The following is a 14770-nucleotide window of genomic DNA, read 5'->3' on the forward strand; positions in this document are numbered from 1 at the left end:
GGGCCGCCCCTTGTCTCCCAATTCTCCACACTGCACTGTCAAAAGACACAAGTCTTGGGAAAGTCATGCCAGCAGAGTCAGTGGACACAGAATACCAATGCCGTCTTCTGCACATCACAACACCTCCAAAATTATAGATGGACACTATTCTATCTTGAAAGAATAATTGAAGAAGACAACACATTTCAGAAGAACGTTGTTTGTCTGGACTTTTGTCAGTGTTTGTCATTGAGTATCTTGAACAATGTAGGCTTACTTTTTATTAATTGGATATAAACGTGGCAGTGTTGTGTATGGGGGTAGCCAATGTCCACGGATGTAAAAAAAACGTTATATTATTACAATTAATGTGTGTAACCCAAAGAGAAACTTGAACATGATTTGTTTACGACATTTGTAAGACACGCGACAGCTTATATTGATTTTCAAAGGTTATACTTTCGAAGTTGCTCGAGTCTACTCAAGCTTGATTCCAGACAATGAGTACAATTGAGCGCGCAAGAACAAATAGCGAAGAGAGGGACAGGGGTTGCGCATTAACATCTTAGTTGTGAAGCAAAGCACCAATGAAAAGACTGCATTTGCGAGAACCCCTTGATCTTTTCTTCTGTCTGTTTTGTGCTCACAAATTAGGTTTGCGTCACCGATTCCCGTAAGACTAACTCACAAGCCCAAAGTCAGAAAGGCTATTTTGAAATATAAAAAGAAAAAGTAGCCTATAGCCTAGGACGTTTTTATTTTTTTCTTCAAAATAATGAACGAATAAATTGTTGAATGAATTATAGGTAGCCTATACGTTAAATGTTCACAAAGCAGTTTACTAGGGCTATCAAGTTTTTTTAATGGTTCTAAGAAATTAGGCTATAGACCTTTATCATCAAAGCTAGAAGCATTTATTGAGGATTTAACATGGTCAGTGGAAGATTAAAAACGGCTATTGCTCATGTTAAAACGTGCAAAGCTATGTAGAGTTCGGCCTATATGGCTAATTGCGTAAAATCAACCGAATAATTGGTGCCAGGAATTGTATGTTATGTTCAAAGTGATAATACAGCGTTTAATCAGTATGAAATTCGACCACGATTCACTGGTGAATGAGTGCTGGTTCGTTTCTTTTGTCCTGCATTATCCGTGTTTTCACGCTCAGATTTTACAGAGACACGTAATTTTGCCATGGTTGGAAACATAACAAACCGATGTATTTTTTATTCAGGGACAACGTGAAGAGATTTCACGTTGATTACATGGCATGGACACGATGCCCATAATTTCAATTAGCGCCCACTTGGCTTTAGGGGGAGAATAACATTGGCCTACATTATTGTGACACATTAAGGCTTTAAAAGGTTGCTAGCCGAATAGGTTAAACCACATATGTACAAGTGCTACTGATATACAAAAGAAGAGACAATCGTTTATCCATAATAATAGCGCATAAAGACCTGTGTACAAATCGGACATGCTAATAACATGCCATTAAATTACAAGTTAATTGTATCTTTCTAAAAGCACCTCGGGCTTTCCCTTCACGTTCCCTTTTCTCTCTCAGGTAATTCATTAACCCTAATATTCTTTTGTTATGTATGTTTGGCGGTGGGGTTCCTACAAAGAATGATGTAATAATTGGGGACTTGTTAACAGCAATTAGTGAAGCAATTATACAATTACCTACAATAAACTTCTTTTTCCACAGAAGAAAACGTGGTTATATTAGCAAGCGAATGGTCAGGGAGGAAAGTGAGGTTAAATGGAATTGAAACGCCATTCAGAAAAGTAAAGGCTGTGAATTCCTCCTTTAGGCCATTAAACCTGTAGGCTAGATATTGGGCTTTTGTATGAAACGAAATAATATTAAGATTTTATGTGATTTTTATAGTGTAGGATGTATAACACAATAGTGCATACACTGTAGTTTACCTAGGCCTATTAGGCTACCTTATACGTCTAAGTAAGGTCTATAGCCTATAGGCCATAAGTAAAAATGTGAACGGCATGATGCAGATTGTTACAATCTGACAGAAAGGGCAACTAATTGTGGAAACGCCTTCCGTTTAGGGTCTTCAGCAAAAGTGATGTGGGCAAAGTGTATTCAATTACTAGAGCTCTGTTTTGTAGGCCTACACGTGTCTACTGTACTGACCAAATGACAGTATGTAGGCTGCAGAAAGAAAGGTAGAGGCTGTGCACGCGACGGTCCTTTAGCGAAGCTTTGATCAAACATCAAATATCATGAATTTCTATAGACTGGTCACCAGGTTATTTAAGGGTCTTTACTTTGGAAAGCCTACACAATAGCTGGTGTTTGGCTATGTGAACCGGGGTTACCAGCTGAAAAGAGCAGAGGTGCACATTAACATCGCTTAGGGTTTTCTCAAGAGCTGAAATGAACTAGTGGAAAGTAACTTTATAACTCGACTGAGGATGAGTCCCTTTGTGGAGCGTTTGACTGAAAGACACAAGCGCAACAAAAGGAGCCCGTCATTGTTAGTCACTATGGCGCATGGGTATTGAAGTTCCTTGAATTGCTAAACATCTGGCATGACTCTACTTCAGACGGATTAGAATAAGAATAAAGTGGCTACTTCAAAAAAACTATCTTTGCCCATATAGACAACAGAGTTACTAAGCGTATGATTATTTTGGCAATGGAAACTTGGTAAACATACGGAATTCGAATGAGAAAGCTGCATGCGTCAAGATCAACGATGTTGGATTGGAGATTTTATTGTCAAAACCTATTAGGTTCATGCCTTGAGCATAAATTCCAAGACATCATACAATGGGCATCCAGCAACCTTAAAGTACCAGATAAAAATAGACAGACTGGGGTGCAATGAGACGAGGGAATTTATTTTGATGATGTGATTAATTTTGACTGGCTGGAGACAATTAGGCCCACTCAAATTGTAATTTTGTTTTGCCACTGCAATTTTTAAATATTATATTTGTATTAGCCTATTTGATCAGTAAACTTAGCCTAATTGAAAAGCCATGATAAAATGTATAGGCATCTATTGAGCGGGCAACTCAAAACCCAGCCATAGCCCTCAGGGACGGTTTTGTCTTTTTAAACATTCAGAAGTTTGGGTGCTTTGCATTTAAGAAAGACGTGATTGTTGTCATTTGCTGCAGCAGGTTTTCCCAGGACATATCCTTTATCTAGAAAAAGTGGAAAATCGGAATGTACAACTGAAAAGCCAGGAGGCGTTCCTCCAATTTTCCTCGCTCCATATTTTGTGGAACAGAAATATGCACTCTCTCAGCAAAAGCGTAAGTGCCAAATGTGGTTACCGGTGCTTTAGTTAGACAAAGAGATCGTTTAGTGACCAGATGTAAGTTGAATATGGCATACAATACAAAGATTTTGGTAAATAATATAGCCTCAAGGAGGATTGGATAATTGTCCCTGTTGCTCTTGCTCCCCTTTACGAGTTGTTTAACTTATTTACACTCTGAGGGCTGAGTTTCCTTAAACTTCGTGTGGGGTGTGGATTATCTCTCTACCCTAAAATTGGTATGAAATTGTCAATTTGTTGGTGTCAGCGTCCAGCTGGCGAACCGCACCATATGCCACGTACACAGGCACCATTTACCGATTCGTTCCTAGTTTCACGGTGCGTCCCCCAAATTCTCCGTGGAAGAGAACTGAATGGTCACAACAAAATAGCAATTTACCCTCTGAAATGGCCACATAGGCTACCCCCCAAGGTAAGGCCTTTACGTTGACACAACTATAGGAGCAAATTCAGGGACCCGTTTCGCCTTTCAACAATAGGCCTACGCATATAACGAAGCGGATTTTTGTCCCAAAAATACTTTTTGTAAGTCCTATGTCAGGTCCTCTTTTGAATATTAAGATAATGTGTCTTTTTTAAAGCCAAAACTTTTTTTACCGAAGGACACTGGAAGCTATCAGATATAAGAATGAGGGGTATGGAGAGCTTGACAAAAAGCTATATAGTGTGGGTGTGTGAAATTAGTATTAGGTATGAGAGACAGATAAGAGTCTGGAAATTATTATCCCATATAATGATTTATTGGCAAAACATAATAGGTCTACATTTGGTATGCCTACACAACATACTTGAAGATTCACTGTTGAACTTAAGTTTTTTTCTCACTATAGCCTACGTTTACACAGACTAGTAGCAATTTATTGCAAGCATAAAATCCCTAAAATCTCAAATGTATGCGACTGCGTTCCAACTAAAGTTAGGACATTTTATACAAACAATGTGTACTATATACTCCACAAATAAGCATAAAGCATACTAACAGCTCACCTAGCCTAGACAATCCTGAAGAGACTGTCAGTGTCAAGGCCTGGTAGCGACACCATGTGGTTAAGGGACATATAACGCGAACAAAGATGTCAGTGAAAAGGTCTGTATATAGAGACCTGCTATAGTGTAAAAATAAATCAACTATATTTACTAAGGACAAATCCGTTTTTTGACAGTTGAAAGACATACTTAAATAATTCACTTTAATAAAAGTGAATTACTTTAGAGTTTACTATAAACCTAGTATACAGTCATCACTAAAGTAAAAGTCAAAAATGCTGTTGTACCCCAAACCAAATAAAGATTCATAAAAAGGTATAAATATAAATCTATGAAGAGATCAAATATAAGCTAAATATCATCCATGTAACTGTGCATGTTGTGCTCCTAGTTGCTGATATTCAGGGTGTAACTTTGAATCAGACCTTGGAAGTGCTGTTGTGTATTTCTTTGAGGCTGAAAAATTATGATATAGCACTTTGGTAGAAAATACCAAAGGAGGATAGAGTACAGACTACAAACCACGGCCAATGCATCGAGACCTTGAATGTACTTCCCCTTGTACAGCATGGTGGTTGTGCCAAAGGCCATCCAGATAAGGATAAGGATAAGCAGGCAAAAGGTGATTGGTTTAGCCTCATTATAGTTTTTGGGCAGATTCTTTCCAATGTATGAGATTATAAAGCATAACATGCACAAGACTGCAAGGAAACAGTTGGATATGACTAGTGGTCCATAGCAGAAAAAGTCACATCTCATTATAATTAGGTTTTTGCTTGTTGTGTCATTGTACGGTTTAGGTGGTTTGGCTACATAAGCTAGAAGCAACAACACTTGAAAAAGAAAAGTCCCAGCTATGACTAGCCACTGTCCGTTATACTTTGTCCACCATTTGTACAACCCAGGGAACTTAGTCGCCATTTTGAAAATGCAAACTATCTGAAAGGAGCGCACTCCTAAACAGGCTAAGCAAATAGTGAATAACAAAACATACAAAATACGTAAAAAACAACTAATTTCTGTTGGCTTACCAAGGTAGAAGAACACATTGAAGCTAGCAACACTTAGACAGCCCAAGACAAGGACACACATTGGTCCCCCGGCAGACTTGACAACAGGTGTGTCAAAGTTGCGAGCAAAAAGAATGGTAACAGCCAGTGTTAGTCCAAGCAATAAACTAGTTAGGACCAGGATAACGATGGCAAAAAGTTCTGTATAAGATACGTACTCCACTGTACGATCAAGACAAGCAATGCTTCCTGGCTCCGACCACTCTGTCTTCAGACAGTTCTTGCACTGGTATAGACTCACTGTTTTACAGGAGAAAATTAGAACACAGACATGCATATTTCTCTATTCTTCACAGATGTGTGTACAAGATGAATGGATAACGCTGCTCTTTAAAAACATAAATATAGCTTTGTCCAGAAACAACACATTGCTTATTAAAGAGAGTGTAAGGAGTTTATGCATATCTATGGAAGCTCTTACCTGTTCTGTCAATATAGGTATCCCTTGGACAGATTTCACATTTAAAGCAGCATTTGTAGTCTCCATTCTGATTTCTCACAAATCCCTTTTGACAGTCAGGGGAACACTGTGACACAGGCACCTAAGCAAAAATAATAATCTGTTAATTACTGTGAAGACAAAGAATGTATTGTTTGATAAAACAAATAATAATGAAAAACTCACAGAGCTATTGGTATGCCACTGTATTTTACTGTTGTTAATAAAGAACTGAACATTTGGGTATGTTTTGTAAGACCCAAACATTACATGATAGCCATTCTTCCAGAAAAGGATTTCATATGATGCAGACACTGGGTCCCCATTAACATCGAATTGAACATTTTGGTTTAAAAGCGTGAAATTTGACTTCTTTAACTCCCTCAGGAGCTGTGAACATATGAATATAATACTTGCAGAATTAGATGAGTAAGAGATGCATATTACATCAAGTAAAAAAATAATTCAAACATCAGCTAGCCTGAATATTGCATTTGAATTAGTACCTAAACAGTAGGCTACCTTTAAAGTTTTACCTATATGCAATAATCTATCCATAGTGACTAGTCTGTTACAATATAAGAAGATCCACTTTTATTAAAATCTTCAAACAAATGTGCTTAAAAGGGTTGCATTAACTCACCATGAAGGGGTGCACTGTAACATTGTCATTGCATCCCTCATTGCTGCACTCCAACACATTGTGTAATGCATTGGCTAACGCATAGACGGAAGCGTAAACAGCAAAATTGTGGGATACGTCTTCAGAAAGGATTTCCTCTGCACCCACAGCGGTGCATTCGTCACAAGCAGGTCTACAGAGCATCTCTCCAGGGGAGTCTAGTGCACAGGCTGTACATTGTCCTTGCTCTTTTGAGAAATTGAGATACTCTTCGAAACCAGGTAATGGTGCGACTGACAGTGTTACCCCAATGATGGTGCCGATCGTCTCGATTCCCTTCAGTTTGGGGAGTTTTTCGTCTAAGAACCAGACATCACTTGCAATCCATACTTTTTGTTGTATGTTACTTGTTATTGCTGTTTGAAACATAACCTCTGCATCATTCAGCAAAGTAAAAACAACAATAACATTTACCCCAAGATTATCTATTGTTCTAAACATATCTAGGACATTGGATGATTTCTTCACATTAGCTGTATACGCTAAGCATATTTCAGTGTCCTTTATCATGCTTATGAAAAGGTCCAAGCCGTCTTCACTGTAGGCATCCTGGCTGGTGATGAAAGCAACCCAATGCCACTTGTAGTGTTGCAAAATGGAAACAATCAGCTGTATATTGTCGTGGTTGCTGGGTACAGTTCGAAAGAAAGATGGATATTTGCTCTTCTCACTCAGAGCTGAACTTGCAGCTCCATAATTGATCTATTAAGACAGACACCATTTTTTGCATAGGTTTTTTAAAGCTCAAATCATCCAGCATCAACGTAACATTTAAAATAATCCATATAAGGCTTGTACAATTTTACTCTGAATACCAGGACTATCTATGTCATGTTTCTCAAACAATAATAATAGTTTGTGTTTAGAACTATGAAATTGTTGTTTGAAGATAGAGATAGAAACATAACTTTACCATAGGAATGAGGTGCATCATGAATAAAGGAGCAATAGTTATGGTATCTGCACTTTTGTATGGACCGATGATTCCTATTACTTTGGAGAGGTAGTCAACATCTTTATCCTTGACTTCTATGGATCCATTACTGGACATGAGACTCAAGACAGTTGGAAGTTTGAGGACATTTGAGCAAAAGTCGAATATTTCATAGCCAAGTGACTGATTGGGCAGGATGAGGGTAGAGTTATTGATCTCCTGTACCGCAAACCTCATCACCTGGAGCCTTCGATAACTTGCCAGTGTAAAGAGCTGTCTGTAGGAGGATTGTGAGAAGTTTTATTCAATCTAGGTATGTCACAACATCCATTCAAAATCGAACAGCATGTGTGCCGCATACTGTATGACTCTAAACGGCATTGTAAACAAAAAATGAGGACACTGAATGAAAAGAAAATAAGATACGAGTGCATAGCATTTCAAATAAGGAAATCTTAAAAATCCCTTAAAACTGACAGGTGCACTGAATGTATCAAACAGATTGTCAGCATGGGCAAAAAACAAATTTACAAGAAAAGAACCTACTCACTTTGAACAATCCAATTCCAAAGGACGATCACGAACACTGTATGTGGTGGTAGTATGAACATCAAAAAGTCCACCCAGCAAATACTTTCCATCTAGGTCAAACTCCATGCAGGAGCAATTAGGCAGCAGATGTTGGAGAAGCCCTGACAGAACCAGCAAAGCTAAGAACTCCCCCATCATTGCTTTGATTTCACAAAGCAACATGTACCTTTCATTGCTTTTAGTCTTACCTTTGGTCAAGAACAAAATGTCAAGCACCAAGTTCACAATCCCTTTACATTTGTCAATTTACATACTCTTCTGTATGCATCATTTGCTAAACCATCCTGAAGCAAATGTGCTGTACTTTAGAAAACCAATGAATCAAAATAAAATCAATTCATCTCTAAGGGGAGAGGATGTGCACGTAAGTAAATAAGGTTGTGGTCAAAAGAAAAATGAAAACATTTGACTATTCCTGTGAAGCAAATGTTGTGAAGCTGCCTCTCTTTGCAAATATTATACCAACTGCGGAAGGCAAAATGGATTTGCTGTCCAAAGGCATGACTCAAATAAACATTGTAACAAACATCGTAACCCATAAATCAAAGTATGCATGGCTACCAACCTCTAATTTCAAAAGATGAAGCTGAAACACCAATCCTCTGCTGGAAGGGACACAGTCTCTTTAATAGCATTTGGAGTGAAAAAATTACACTTAGTTATTAAAATCATGTTTTAACTTCAGCACAAGAGAAACCAAGAACATGCAATGTAGTCCATGGGAAAAACAAATCTAGAGTCTAATTACCGGTTTTGTTTAATTTGTTTCAAACATGATGGGTTCAACAACTGAAAATAGTCTTGTGATTTGAAAATAAACAAGTAAAAATAATCAAACAGTTTGATCTTTTAAAATATATAAATCCTCAAGACAACCATTTTAAACACAATTCAATTTCTTTTTTACAGGAAAAAATGTTTTGATCCTTTATTACAGTGCTGATCAAGGTATTCCAAAATGTCTCTGGTTACCAAAAATACTACTGCACACACTTATAAGATCCCCAGCATACTGATAAAAATGCCAAAAAAGTTTGGGGTGGAGAGAGAGAAAAAAAAGAAAAACGTGTTCACAACCCCCTTCATCCATTTGTTACATTAAAATCTCTCAATCTCAATTTTCTTATGTGTCCTCTGCAAAAGAAGAGAAAGAGAGAATATGTTTGTTTGGAATGATTTGATTTTTGCCATCAGCTTCTTAATATACACAGAATGTAAGAATGTACATGCTACTAGATATCCATGGAAAGTACCCCTAGCTTGAACACACACATGGTTTCATTGCAGTGTCAAAGCCTGTGGTCTTAATGTGATCATCTATTATTTATACTAAAAAGAGAATATTGGAATCTTGGATTGGTAACATTTACATTTGAAAGAAATGTAATTATAAATTTAACAGGGACCATGATGCAAAATCCTAGGTTAGTTTCCAGGAGTTCTGACAGACAGTTCTCTTTTGGATGAACAATACAAAACACAAAAGCAGAGGAACTAACACAATCATACACTAAGCTACTGGAAGCAGTAACGCAACTACTGATGCCACCAACCTTGAACTATGCACCATGTGATAAAATATGACCTGAAGCCCATCATAATCACTCTTCATCTTAACAATTTCAGGAAAACTATGCAGGAAAGAAGTTGTCTTCTATCCAAAACAGCAAATAACTGTGAATGTGTTTTAATAATTGTTGAAATCATAAATGAATGGTTATGATGGGCAGCCTTCATAGTGTATGCATGTTGACTAAAATTGACAGGATGAAGTACAAAGGACATTTTGGTGGGAGCCTCTGAAGCCAGTGCAACAGTACACTTGATCCCAACAGAAATCATTCATAAACTTACAGTTTTTACTTAAATTTTAATTTACATCTAATTTGGTTATTTCACTCTAAATCTAGGTAATTTCCAATAAATGTGTTACAAACAAGTAGGTACAATGTCAAAAGTTGGCAGATTTATTTCACTTGGAGACAGAGCTTAGTAGTTGAAGGGAATTGTCCACAATAATCCACAACTTTGTTTTACTGCAATCCCATTCAGTGCCAAATCTTCTAGGTGACTTTATACTTACCCTATAGGGTTACAAGGCAAAAGGTGGCACTGCATGTCAGCCAACTAAACAAACACAACTGATCCCAATGGAAGATGACTCACTCAAACCCCCATTTCCTACAAAAAAGGCAGCGTTTCTTGACTAAACCAATCCTGGACACTACACCCCCCCCCTCATCCAACACTGTCAACAATGGATCAAAACTCGTTTCCATTCTCTCTTTGTTCTCCTTTCCATTGAAGCACTGACCCACGTCATCCATCTGACCAAGCTTTAAAATTATTATTTTTTGGATTATTTTAATTTCAAAAATATTAGGGGAGGGTGTGTTTTTTGTTTTGTTTTTTAACTAGCAAAAGGTTTCCCTGTGTCTTCCTTGCCTCTGTAAGTCCTCTTCCCGTGTGTGAATGGTAGATATCTGTACTTGACCATGTGCTGAAAACAGAGTAAAAAACAAACATTTACTTGACAAAGACATTAGTAATTACAATTAGGATGTGCATATTGAAGCTGTTTAACACAATAATACAATAATACACAAACTGATGAATCTCTTCAATAATCATGAGTCTTTTTACTATCTGCATTTGAATTCAGGTCTTCGTAGCATATTTGTAAAATCTTACCTTGATCTGCCTCTTCATGGTAATGCAGAAGAGCATGATGAAGTACATTACAAGTATTGGCCAAAACACTGGCACATTGAAGGCTTCAAAGAATGTGCAAATCATAGCGATGACAATTCCTTTTGTTGCCGAATGCCTGAGGAAAGAAGCACAACACAACATAAATATACAGTCTTTTATAACTACTAGTCACACACCATTGCAGTCAAACTGGTTGCCAAACTTGAATTTGTAGTGACACAAATTACTGATACACATCCCATTATTGTTTTTCATTAAAACATACTAATGAACTCGTTGCAATGCAATCTTAAACTTGCCAACCCACAGGCTAGATGATGGCATTCAAAAGCATATATCTTTCTAAATCTTTTGACACAGTTATAGGCTTCAAAATGGCTCAGATCTATCAGCATGCAATACTAATTAATCTTAATCTATTCAAATCCCCTTTTGCAGCATGGTCACCAGTAATCCTGTCATATGGTATAAGTGTACCATCTGACAAAGTACCAGTGAGTTGCAGGAAAACTAATTTGGGAAAATGGGTTGGCATATGTAATCAGTGGTTACAATGAAAAAAGAAAAGGTCATTTAAATCATCTGTGGAGGGTAGCAATGGATGGTTGAGTTGTTAAGGGCTCTCACCAGAATTTGAATTCAGGCAACCTTCTGATGAAAGGGCGGAACTCCTCATTCTGCTTGGTGGGAAGAGCTGGACCTTCATCTAGAAATCAGTGGAGAGGCTAAATGGTTCACATGTGATAGTGTTCCCAGCTCACAAATGTATTGAAAAACCGTGAACTGTACAAAAATCTCAAATGTGAGGCCGCTGACAGTGCCCAAACAGGAATCATTTCTCACACTACTACATATCTGTCTGCACAGAATGGGGGTACACCAAATTGTTGTCCTGTACAATACTGTACAGGAGTTGTGAAACATCTGGGTTACAATTGATCATACGCATCCATACAGATACCCAAATGTTGATCTTTCTCAACTTTTGCATCCATAATTAACAACAGTACAACCTGCCTTTGGCCATTTTGAAAAAAATCAAACATACCCATACATAGATATTGTCTCGAGAAGTTATGCCTTTTTACAGTCTGTAAAAATATGCAATAGTGTGAACCAGGTTTAATGAATTAGGCCATGTTCCACTTAAAGCAAACCAAAAATCCCAGGTAAATGTCTGGTAGTAAGAAGAAAAACTTGCCTGCATCATCAAGCATCGATGGATCCACTTTTGGTGATAGAAAAGCGATGAACAGGTTGAGATGGTAGATTCCCAGAGCATATGTGACTATATACCAACCCTGAAAATAGCAGAGAAATATCTTACATTTAGATAAACCTAAGCCCTAAAATTAAGTACAAGCTATTGCCAAAGTTTGGGTCTAAGATAGCTGCAAAGTTGAAAAAGAATATCCACTGGAACTACCTAAACTGTTTGAACATGTTTCATTTTAATGCATGGGAAATATAAACAACATATTTCATTTTGAATAAGATGCATGCTTCTTCACCTGTAAAATGTACACTCTGATCATGTAAATGGCCGTTAGCAGAAGAGTTACTGCCCATCGTACAATTGAGAACGGTGTTGACTTGTCGAGCCATGACTGATAGATCTGTATGGGAGAGCAGGTAGAAAGTTGATAACAAATCAGTAGTAAGCAGTTAGTAGACAACAATTCCTGAAAATGTCATATATTTTACAATCAATGTGTTATTGCAGCACAGTATTTGGTTGGTCATAATAATTGTTTAGGTCTATGCAATCTCTGCTGTAGTCTGTACCTGTCCAAGCCGCGTGAAAAAGCTACCAATTACAGATGGTTTCCCATGGATCGATTCACCAGCACTGTCCCCTTCTGACATTCTGCTTGTGGAGACAAAAAGGCAGACATGCATTTTGATCAGACATCATCATAGTCTAACCCAGTCTAGTATTGATTAGAATAAGTGAGCAGAATATATTGTATACTTGAGGGTCTTGGATTTCCAAGTGAGTCTCAAGAGAAGGCTGATAACAGTTCATCAGACACTTTTCTCTGTGTGTTCAGTACAAGGTGAAAGAGGCTACCAACAAAAAAGTAGATAAAAAAATACTCATGTGTGACCATCATCACATAATTATGGTACATAATGCATTGGTCTGTGACTAACGTAATGTTCTTGATCTATATCAACTCCTTGAGGCTTTGGATGATAGGGAGATAACTTTGAGCTGCTATAATTAACTAGAGATTATCTAACATTCCGAACGGTAATTGCCATTGTATGTCCACGTAGAAATACACGGGTACTGTATTTTTACAGTACCAGTTAGCCAAATCTCGCTAGCTAATGTTACTACTGTAGCTAGGTGGTATGAAGCTAACCACCAGCTAGCGCAACGTTACTAGGCCTGACAAGGGAAATCTACCAGGCCAGCAAGCAAACCAACAACCGATCACCAATACGGGAGCTATTTGATGTAGGAGACAACACGCGACTTAATCAATGTCACCTAGCTATCTTGCGAACATGCGGTAGTGAATTAGTTACGGTCGAGCTCTGTCACAAATATGATTTACAGATAAATAAACCTACCTAGCTATATACGCTAGATAGCTAACGTTCACCGGCTATAGCCTAGCTACTGAGCTAGCTAACATTCCAAACTAGCTGGCCGGCTAGGTACGCCCCACGGCACTAGCGAGCTAATGAAATGTGAAACTACAGTGGAGAACAAACAGACACAAGTCGTTCAATCACTGACTGTGTCGGATCATATACCCTTTAAGATAGTCATTTATCTATCTGTACTTACACTAACATCAACCACATGACTTAATATTATGTATAGCAGACTTTTTTTTTTTTATCAGAGAAGGTTTTCATGTTTAAATTCTGACTGAAGCTAGCTAACATGTTTATCAGCTAGCCGGCGTATGTTACTCATGTCCTGTCTTGTAATAATAGGACAAATGATGTCTGCTAGATAGCTAGGTGTTGGTTATCTAACCTTGCATAGCTAGCTAACTAGAAATGATTAAGAATGAATAGTTATGGTACCTTCCTGGTCCAACTAGAGGCTTCTCTGGGTTTTGTAGTTTTCATCTAAACGATTTTCTTTTTCATCAGCTGTAAAGCAATGAATGATTCCCTACATTCCTCCTAGTTGACCTGTAGCTTAACCCATGCATTCCGCAAAATTTAACTGAAGTCCAGTCTGCTAATCTTTTAATTTATATATCGGCGTTAACTGGAAGACGAACTACATCCACCAGCAGGAATCTAATACATTTGACAACTCACTTCCGGAGAAACGGCTAGGCTGTACCACACAGAATTGTCTCTCGGTTGGAAACCAAGCTAGCGTTAAATTGACGGCTAGCTAGCTAAGTAGCTACCACAACTATGTGGTCTCTTGAATTGCTATTTGTAGCAATTCTACTGGAGCTTACTTCGGTTTGGGTAACTTAATGGTACTAAAATGATATTCCACAGAACTGATTTCGTACTGAGAGACAAAATGCATAATGACAGACTTACTTCTTACCTGATGCGGCCGCTGTGTCACTCGGCTCTACCTAACTAGCTACCTCTCGTGCAGGCTAGTGAACACGTCAGTACTTCCGCAAAGAATCGCTCAAACTTCAGGCATGGTTAATAGAATTCCGAAAAATCCGAAACCATGATCCATATTACAGACTAAACGAAAAAAAGTAAATTCTGCTTGTGTAATTAAATTAAAATGTTTGATTTATTATTGTGTACGATATTTAATTGAAGTATTTTTTCAAACAATGTAAAACGATTTATCAAACTTCCATTCACGTAAAATATGTTTATGATTAAGCAATTTAAATGTTTTTTTTAGAATCTGTATAGTACCATATTATTTAGGGTGTTCTCAGGAACACCCTCTGGGGGGCACAGTGGGTCCGTTTCCTAACTGCATGTAGCTTATAACGAGTAGCATTTCCAATGAATCTTCCATGACATTTTTGACAAGGCTTCATTCAAGAAATTGTATGAAAGAAATGCATGGTTTTACATTAAGAAATATGCTATACATAATAGTAG

At 37.7% G+C, this 14770-nt stretch overlaps 2 protein-coding genes across 9 annotated transcripts; both read right to left on the reverse strand.

The window, feature by feature from the left end:
* Nucleotides 1-4075: 4075 nt before the first annotated feature.
* Nucleotides 4076-8558, reverse strand: LOC124481187 (taste receptor type 1 member 1). Its single transcript, XM_047041044.1, has 6 exons — nucleotides 7959-8558; nucleotides 7388-7685; nucleotides 6436-7176; nucleotides 5979-6182; nucleotides 5775-5895; nucleotides 4076-5593 (listed from the first exon to the last, which is right to left on the reverse strand). Exons 1-6 carry the CDS (start codon nucleotides 8159-8161, stop codon nucleotides 4671-4673), a joined length of 2490 nt encoding a protein of 829 aa, XP_046897000.1. The 5' UTR covers nucleotides 8162-8558; the 3' UTR covers nucleotides 4076-4670.
* Nucleotides 8559-8605: 47 nt separating this feature from the next.
* Nucleotides 8606-14334, reverse strand: rer1 (retention in endoplasmic reticulum sorting receptor 1). 8 transcript variants are annotated; one of them, XM_047041160.1, is made up of 8 exons: nucleotides 14244-14331; nucleotides 12497-12578; nucleotides 12223-12327; nucleotides 11913-12012; nucleotides 11339-11417; nucleotides 10691-10826; nucleotides 10445-10499; nucleotides 8606-9133 (listed from the first exon to the last, which is right to left on the reverse strand). In XM_047041160.1, the coding sequence occupies exons 2-8, from the start codon at nucleotides 12575-12577 to the stop codon at nucleotides 9123-9125; spliced, it is 567 nt and encodes a 188-aa protein (XP_046897116.1). In that variant the 5' UTR covers nucleotide 12578; nucleotides 14244-14331; the 3' UTR covers nucleotides 8606-9122. The 8 variants fall into 8 exon arrangements, with proteins under 8 accessions (XP_046897116.1, XP_046897118.1, XP_046897119.1 ...); XM_047041162.1 differs by having other exon boundaries at nucleotides 12497-12581; nucleotides 14244-14323; XM_047041163.1 differs by having other exon boundaries at nucleotides 12497-12581; nucleotides 14237-14317.
* Between the last annotated feature and the right edge of the window lie 436 nt (nucleotides 14335-14770).

This window comes from Hypomesus transpacificus, chromosome 18 (assembly GCF_021917145.1).
Source record: "Hypomesus transpacificus isolate Combined female chromosome 18, fHypTra1, whole genome shotgun sequence".
NCBI lineage: Eukaryota > Metazoa > Chordata > Actinopteri > Osmeriformes > Osmeridae > Hypomesus > Hypomesus transpacificus.

Excerpts from the sequence above, each read along its gene's own strand:
- LOC124481187 (XM_047041044.1), bottom strand. The coding sequence starts at position 8,161 with ATGTTGCTTTGTGAAATCAAAGCAATGATGGGGGAGTTCTTAGCTTTG. Across the intron at positions 6,183-6,435 it reads TTACAGTGCACCCCTTCATG|CTCCTGAGGGAGTTAAAGAA; the intron begins GTGAGTTAATGC and ends ATATGTTCACAG. Across the intron at positions 5,594-5,774 it reads TACCTATATTGACAGAACAG|TGAGTCTATACCAGTGCAAG; the intron begins GTAAGAGCTTCC and ends CCTGTAAAACAG.
- rer1 (XM_047041159.1), bottom strand. The coding sequence starts at position 12,577 with ATGTCAGAAGGGGACAGTGCTGGTGAATCGATCCATGGGAAACCATCT. Across the intron at positions 11,418-11,912 it reads ATCGATGCTTGATGATGCAG|ATGAAGGTCCAGCTCTTCCC; the intron begins GCAAGTTTTTCT and ends ACTGATTTCTAG. Across the intron at positions 10,827-11,338 it reads TTGCCTGAATTCAAATTCTG|GCATTCGGCAACAAAAGGAA; the intron begins GTGAGAGCCCTT and ends TTCTTTCCTCAG.